General features: G+C 44.0%; 1 protein-coding gene across 3 annotated transcripts in view; it reads right to left on the bottom strand.

Moving 5' to 3' along the window:
• Positions 1-632: 632 nt before the first annotated feature.
• nhsl2 (NHS-like 2) overlaps positions 633-8,512 on the bottom strand; it is a 288,523-nt gene continuing 280,643 nt past the window's right edge. For all 3 annotated transcript variants that reach the window (XM_080187560.1, XM_080187561.1, XM_080187562.1), the window contains exons 7-8: positions 2,570-2,711; positions 633-1,836 (exon numbers count right to left, since the gene is read on the bottom strand). In XM_080187560.1, the coding sequence (XP_080043686.1) occupies positions 1,488-1,836; positions 2,570-2,711 (491 nt within the window). In that variant the 3' untranslated portion in view covers positions 633-1,487. The remainder of the gene's footprint in view (positions 1,837-2,569; positions 2,712-8,512) is intronic.

Below are 8,512 nucleotides of genomic sequence, written 5' to 3'. Positions count from 1 at the left end.
AGAGGGACACAGCACTGGCTGTGGGTTGTCAGAGGAACACAGCACTGGCTGTGGGTTGTCAGAGGAACACAGCACTGACTGTGAGCTGAAAGGTGCATAGTTTTCCTTATGGTTGTGATGAATCCAGATGTGGCTGTGAATCTGGAGTGAAAGTCTTTACCTCAAGGTGCAATTCACCTTCTATTTGAAAGCGGTACAAGGAGAAAGACTTGCTGAAATATTTAAACCATGTGTATGATTAGAACCAGTGGGCTAACAACAGTTCCCCTCAAAACAAGACTAAAATAAATCCAGAGTTTCTACATTCAGATCAGCAAAAGGCAGCACTTCGGCCTTTTGAAAGCTTCCAAATTCAAAGGTGTCTCCTTTGATCTAAAACTGAAAAACTTTGAAATAACTCTTATATATCAATGCAATATTACATATTACAGTATATCGATAAAATTAACAACTTAATAGGAGGCACTATTTCAATAAACATGACAGATCAGGCAAGCAACTGCTCTTAAGCAAATAGTCAAAAAATCAGCACACTACTATCCATTTTTGAGAACCTGCATTTTGCCTTTACTCTTGTTTCCACGGCTTTCTTTCGAGGGAAGATGCTGGGGAGAGGGGGGTGGCGGGGTGGGGGGGGGGGGGGAGCTGGGAGGGGGGACAAGATAAGATTTCTTGAACCTCAGTGAACGTGGGCTTAGTCTCTCAGTCAAAGAACAAAAAGCCAACTACAATACAATCTTAAAAAGGGGTCCTCCTCCTGAAGCCTCATTGTGGGCTGAGGCTCACAGAATAAATGTGGACCAAGTGGCAGTGTGGAGCTGAAGCATGACTCTAAGCATGTCATTTTCTTCCCAAGTTTCTTGCAATAAGAACACATTCGATCAGAGTTTGTGGACCTCCAAGAGGTCTGGGAAGAAATCTTTCCATCATCGTGTTAGGAGTACATAACGGTTCAAAAAAATTGCCACAAAATCAGTTTACTGCTGGACTGGTTAACATTGCTGAGCAGTAATCACTGGAGGTGCATGTAAAATTTAAAAACAGAACCTAAGCATGGCTGCTTATAGTATCGCATGTGAAACATACTTTAAAATGATCAGTTTCCAATAAGGCCTTAGTACACCTAGATTGCCAGGCTGAGATGTATATTGTCCAATGTACATTTTTACAATGCTCCAAGCTTTTCCAGTCTAACACTAACCTCTGATCAATCAGACTATTCCATATCCTCCAATTTATGTTGAGGAATTTCCTCAGAATTCTTGATCCAAATAACCGTTTGGATTAAAAATCTGTCAGATAATTTTTTGTAGACTTCCAAATGAAGAACATCACTCGAGTTTGCATCCACAGGATTGTGCAAAGCTTCGTCCTTTCTTCTGACCACACTGATAGCTCCATTGATAGAACAAAAATTAAAGATTTACATTCAACAAGACAGAATAACATTGATGGCCTCTCTTTGCCCTTCTGGAATTGGTACAGCTCTAACACCTTGAGGTGTTTTCAGGAGAAACTGGCTCCGGTATGGGCTGGCACCTTTCTGACTCCTGAGTAAACTCTGTTGCAATCCTTCTCGCGAGCGGGTTGGTGCTTTTCAGGAGCTCAGCTGCAGACATGCGTGTGCCAGATGCAGGCTTACTGCCCTTCTTCTGTAATAAGGCCTTAAAGTTCTCGTTGCTGGTGCTGGTTTTGGCCCCATTCCCACTAGCCGGGGGGGAAGGCTTGAGTCCAATGTTAGGGGGCGTTGCAGGAGGTTTGACAGGTGAAACAGCCACATGTCTGACATTGAATGGTTCTCCGGGCTCCTTCCATCCCAGCACCTTCCTCTTCGACCTTTTGAAAAAGATTGCAAAAGAACATTTCAAGAGGCTGACCTCAAGTTATTTCATAGGAACTCTGGCACAGGGAAGGGATATAGGCCATGGAGAGATAATGAGCCACTTCGGCAAAACAAAGGTTCCATCTTAATTAGGCTATCTCAGTCAAAGTGTTAATAGTGAAGCTACAATTATCTCCCAAGGTTAGGGAGCAGAGAAAAACCATGCAGAGTTACCTTCCCATGCTAATTTTCAGAATGTAATAGTGCAAGAGATGATGTAATAATGCTTCAGCCCAATCATCGATTAACTAAACTCAGTTATAAAAGAACGTTCTAATCTTTTGATGTCATCATAGAATCAAGTGGCCCTAGTGCTGCATCTATTGTGTGTGCCAGAAGGATGAAAAAAGGAAAAGATCCCCGTTTATAAAGTCCATAATGAGGTTTGTGTTTTATTTTCCACTCTCAGAGCACTACAGTTAGTTTGAATGTCAGTCAGTGTGTGATAAGCTCACTGTAGTGGATTGTGACCTCAATCAATGACAAGCCAGCACACTGGAGTATGACATTCACAAATTTGTTAATAATGATTTATGATACCAACACTGAGAATTTGCTCAGTGATTCTCCTGATCTGCTTCCATATCTTTGGCGGCAGATCAGCAGAAACCCCAAATAGATTGATATTCATCACTATTCATTTGTGTCTGTTCATGTAATGCAAACCAGTTTCATCTTTTGTCTTACCTGTGAATGACAGTGAAGAGATCTTCTGTGGAGCGCTGGATGCCTGGGGAGATAAAAACCTCATCATCATCTTCCATTACAATGTCTCCACTCTGTGCATCTGTGGGACTTCTTTGTTTAGCAGTCGGATTCAAGGAAATGTCTAAAGATAAGGGAACAGGAATGAGCTAAGTTGCAAGATCCTAGACTTTGAACAAAGTGGCATCTGTGCAAGAATGTCAATGGATAATGTCAAAACTTAATTCTGTTAATTGCTGTTAGTACTGCAGCCTCACAGCCTCAATTCCCGGCTTGGGTCACTGTCTGTGTGGAGGTTGCATATTCTCTCTGCGTCTGCATGAGTTTCCTCTGGGTGCTTTGGTTTCCTCCCACAATCCAAAGATGTGCGGGTTAGTGAATTGGTCACTGTACTAAATTGCCCTTTAGTGTCAGGGGGACTAGCCAGGGTGCATGGGGTTATGGGGCTAGGCCCTGGATAGAATTCTGGTCAGTACAGACTCGATGGGCCAAAGGTCCCCCTTCTGCACTGTACGATTCTATAATTCTAACTACCAGTCATTGTAATCCAAGATGTGGAGATGCCGGCGTTGGACTGGGGCAGGCACAGAAAGAAGTTTCATAACACCAGGTTAAAATCCAAGGGGCTTATTTGGAATCACAATCTTTTGGAGCGCTGCCCCTTCATCAGGTGAGTAAAGGAACAGCGCTCTGAAAGCTTGCGATTCCAAATAAATCTGTTGGAGTTTAACCTGGTGTTTTGAGACTTTCAACTGGAATCCAAAATATGGAAGCAAATTAATTGGAACTCTGACAGGCAGAGAAGAAATTTAAAACTGGTCCCACGATCAGCTAGTCAGGTCTAAACTGCATCTATATCATGACATTACCTGAGACAACCATCTTCCAGTTCTTATAACACAGTGGGTAAATACACTGCTAAATGTCATATTCGGGTTTCTGATTTGATGCTTACTCCATGCCAGGTAAACTGATGACAATCAGGGCAGCAGTCAGTATGCCATGAATTGTCTTGAGACAGTGAGCACAAACTCAGCCAATTGGGAAATCAGATGGGAATTCTTATAATTGATGATCATCTACTTTTCCACATGTCTCACTTTCCAGCACATTACCATGCAACTGCATGAGGTAGTCACTCACTTCCCCTTCTTTGAGCTGTTCTCTTCCCTCACTTATTGGAATTGAATAGCTAGAGTTGTTCAGGTGGTCAAGGGAATGAGAACAGCACTCAAAGGGCCTAGTAATTCCATTGGCAACACAGGTCTAAATATTATTTCTGAATCACTGATTTTTATTTTTTTCTTTCTTGCCAATGCCCTGGGTAACAATGAGAAGGCCATTCTCTAAGTCTTTGTGATCACTGGATCGGTACTGTACCTTTGCAGGAACTTCCTTTCATCTTCCAAAAGTTTAAACGTTTCAAAACATTGTTTTAGCTTTTTAATTATCAAGCAGGTTTATTGAATAAAATATGCACAAATTAGCATTGATATGAATTTTAGTAAAGACTATATTGATCAACATTGAATAATGGGTCACAATCTACATGCTAAAACCCTTTTGTGGAAAACTTATATTTCCAGTTGTTTTTCAACTTGTAAGCTTTTCCAGTTCTAGAAGTTAGCCATTCCACTAACATATTTGTATTTGCTATTTCCCACTAAATCACTGAACTCCCCACCATCCACATCCACTGTACTCAGCTCAGCCCTAGCTTAGATCATAAAATGCTCCATAAAGCCGTGGCAAAGCACAGCAGGCCAGTACTCCCACCTGTCCAACTGTCCAACCTAAACACTGCTGACCCTGACAAACCAATTAAATATTTTCAGGAGGGTCACTGATGCTGCCACCTCCATTTGGGAGTTCAGTAATGGTGGGTTTGAGGGATGGAGTAGGAAATGGCTGGTTGTACAGCAGCTGGCATCCCCAAATACCTTTATCCAACTACTTCCAATTTGAAACTTTATTGCAGCCAATGAAATACATCAGTTGGATGCCCTGTTCTTCTTTTGTGCCCATTGTGGTATTAATTATTGGGAGTAACTCTTGACCCTAATTGGCACTAACGTTTTCTACTGTTCCTGGGTGTAACAGTGCAGATTATCTATTATCAGGCACTTTTAATGTCCAATATTACTAAACTAGTTTGAATCATAGTATCCCTACAATGTAGAAAGGGGCTGTACAGCCCATCGAGTATGCACCAACCACAATCCCACACAGGCCTTATCTCTGTAACCCCACACATTTTCCTTGCTATTCCCTTGACATTTGGGTCAATTTAGCACGGCCAATCAACCCAACCCACACATCTTTGGGCTGTGAGAGGAAACCCACGCAGACATGAGGAGAATGTGCAAACTCCAAACAGACAGTGACCCAAGGCCGGAATTGAACCCGGGTCCCTGGCACTGTGAGGCAGCAGAGCTAACCACTGTGCCACCGTGCCATCTGTTAAAGGAAGAATGTGACATGAATATGCCTGACTATATATGGGCAGGTACTTTCTAACAGATGCCAACAGATTGCCATGGCTGAAGATTACAGTCTCTTAAAATGATTTAAATTGGTCAAAGCATCCCAGCATGTTTTGTTTTAGCAACTTGCGAATGTATGAAATGGACAATTTGGAAACTAGAAATGATAAACACCATCACAATGATGTGACTTGTGCATACGTGATATTAAAATTTAATTTCATTGGTAAGTAAATGGCGGCTGGTTAAGTTCCAAATTCTCCATTCTCACCAGTAGTGGTGGCAGGGCAAATGAGTTTGGAAAATCCTGGCCCATGTGTTGACCCCAGTGGGAAAACTGACTCCTCAGAAATCAGGGTGCCATCTTTAAAGGGTGCCCCAATCTCCAGTTAACCCTACACTTATCCCATCCCTTTCTCACTGGCTAAGACTTACCCACCCCCCACTTCCTGGAGACTCCTCCAGTCAGGAGCTCTCCCATGCCCACCCTCTTCAGGACACCTCGATGTCCCTCCTCAGGAGCCACCCCTTGGGCCCCTCCTTTCAGGTACCCTGTCCCCTGCCCACCTTCACACAATGCCCCCCCACCACCCTTCAGCCCCTGTCCTTTGGCACTGCTAACCTGGCACTCTAGCACTGCCAGATTGGTAGTGCCAGGGTAATGCCACACTATCTAGCCACTAACCCGACCAACTCCAGACTTCAATGGCCTCCAAGCCCCCTGGTATGGCTATCATGCCTGGTTTCTGTTTGCGGAGAGCAGTAGTAATTCATGTCGGGTTCCTGCTGTCCCTGAGAGTTGGAAACTCTGGGGAGCAGAGGGAATCCAGTATAATTAAATGGACATTGGGACCCCTCTCCCCAATGATGGCACGTTTCTTCCGCCCCTCAATATAAAATGTTAGCCTGATTTCTCCTCCCACACTCACCAATATAGCTCACTCCGCATCGGGACATTGGAGTGACCCCAATGGGTTCCCCTTCATGCCCTCACTAGTATGTCAGAGAATGAAAGGGTTCATGCTGATGCTAAACTTAGTAGGCCCCTCTTCCAGGATTCTCTGGCCCCGCACGGCCCCAGCACAATCTGCGCATGAGCACGTGGAAAACCACCCCCACTGTCTCCAGAATTTGCAGCAGCTGTGGGCTTCAATCCCACTGCAATATCAAGATTATTGGAGAGAAATTCTGCGTCAGGCACAGATGCAAGCAAAGGACTCTTAAATGGTGAACTCTCTATTTTTAACCGTTGATCATGCATGCATGTGAGTGTATGTGTGTATGCATGTATGAATATGTGTGTTACATAGTTAGGACATGAATCAGCATATAAGTAGTTAAATACAGGCATTGAGTTACTACCTTCATCCTTATCAATTCAAAATAAACCTGTATGGTCAGACCTGGAGTGGCAGAATGGGGGAGTCATTTCACCCTTTCTCATGAGACACTGCAAAACATAGTAGGAGATAGCACAAGGAAGCCAAAATTAAACAAAGCAGAGCATAGATGAAAGCCAAAGCGGGTAAATGGCCAAATATGTGGCCTGCACAAACATGCATGCACAATACAAGTATTTAAAAGAATAGAAGCAGGAGAACCCCATGCCACTCATCGAGCTTGCTCTGCCATTCAATATGATCATGGCTGATCTAGGACTTCGACTCCACTTTTCTATTGGCTCCACGTAACTCTTGATACTCAGCAAAACCAAGAATCCATCTACCTCATCTTTTCAATATTGGCACATCCACAATTCTCTGAGGTACAGAATTCCTAATATTCACAACCCATTGACTGAAGAAATATCTCTTTATCTCAGTCCTCTATCGACTTCATCTATTTCCCTTAATATCTTATAAGCTTTGATCAAGTCACCTCCAAATCTTTAAAATGCAGGATATACAGTTCTGGATTCTCTTAAATTTATGCATAATTTAACATTTGGAGTCCAGGTATTACTCTGGTATGCTATGGTCAACTCCCTTGAAGGCCAATTTATCCTTCATCAGTTGTAGTGCCCCGAATTAAACATACATAAGAAACATAAGAAATAGGAGCAGGAGTAGGCCAACTAGCCCTTCGAGCCTGCCCCGCCATTCAATAAGATCATAGCTGATCTGTCATGGCTCAGTTCCACATTGCCGCCCTCTCCCCATAACCCTTAATCCCCTCTCTTATCAAAAACCCATTAACCCGTGTCTTAAAAATATTTAGCGAGATAGCCTCCACCACTTCAACGGGCAGAGAATTCCAGAGATTCACCACCCTTTGAGTGAAGAAGTTCCTCCTCAACTCCGTTCTAAACCGCCCCCCCTTTATCTTGAGGCTGTGCCCCCTAGTCCTACTATCCTTTCTGAGCGGGAAGAGTCTCTCCACCTCTATCCTATCCATCCCATTCATCATCTTATACGTCTCAATGAGATCTCCCCGCATTCTTCTAAACTCTAAAGAGTACAAGCCTAATTTATTCAGCCTCTCCTCATAGCTCAACCCCCTCAACTCCGGCATCAGCCTAGTAAACTTGATTTTCAGAAGGCGTTTGACAAGGTACCTCACAAGAGGTTATTGCAGAAGGTCAGGGGGCATGGAGTTGGGGGTAGGGTGTTAGCGTGGATAGAGGACTGGTTGTCAAATAGGAGGCAGAGAGTGGGGGTCAATGGGTGCTATTCAGATTGGCGGATGGTGACTAGTGGAGTGCCCCAGGGGTCGGCGCTGGGGCCTCAGCTATTTACCATTTATATAGATGATCTGGAGGAGGGAACCGAGTGCAGGGTGTCGAAATTTGCTGATGACACCAAGATTGGTGGAACGGCAAATTGTGCGGAGGGTGTGGAGAGTCTGCAGAAGGATCTAGATAGGCTGGGCGAATGGGCCAGGAAATGGCAAATGGAATTTAATGTTGGCAAGTGCGAGGTGGTCCACTTTGGTAGGAATAATGGTAGGAAGGATTATTACTTACGTGGCGAAAAACTGCAGCAGGCGACGGTGCAGAGGGACCTCGGGGTCCTTGTGCATGAGTCGCAAAAACCCAGCTTGCAGGTGCAGCAGGTGGTCAGGAAGGTGAATGGGATGCTGGCCTTCATAGCGAGGGGGATTGAATATAAAAGTAGAGAGGTCTTGCTGCAGCTGTATAGGGCATTGGTGAGGCCACAGCTGGAGTACTGTGTGCAATTTTGGGTGCCGCACTTATGCAAGGATATTTTGGCCTTGGAGGGAGTGCAGAGGAGGTTATTGTATGCCAGGTGTGGTTTAACCAGGGCTGGTAAATGACTTCCGTCCTGTGGAATTCTCATTCTATTGATATAAAGGCCAGTATTCCATTACTCTTTTTTTTATCATTTCCTGTACCTCTTCATGACGTTTTGATCACCTATGGACCTGGACTCACAAGTCTCTTTGGACCTCCACAGTTTTTGATTCTTCTCAAATCTGAGTTTGA

Source organism: Carcharhinus amblyrhynchos, chromosome 4 (genome assembly GCF_965287045.1).
Source record: "Carcharhinus amblyrhynchos chromosome 4, sCarAmb.v2.hapA, whole genome shotgun sequence".
In the NCBI taxonomy this organism is placed as follows: domain Eukaryota; kingdom Metazoa; phylum Chordata; class Chondrichthyes; order Carcharhiniformes; family Carcharhinidae; genus Carcharhinus; species Carcharhinus amblyrhynchos.
The sequence above is the reverse complement of the archived record's forward strand: the minus strand, read 5'-3'. Positions and strand labels throughout refer to the sequence as shown.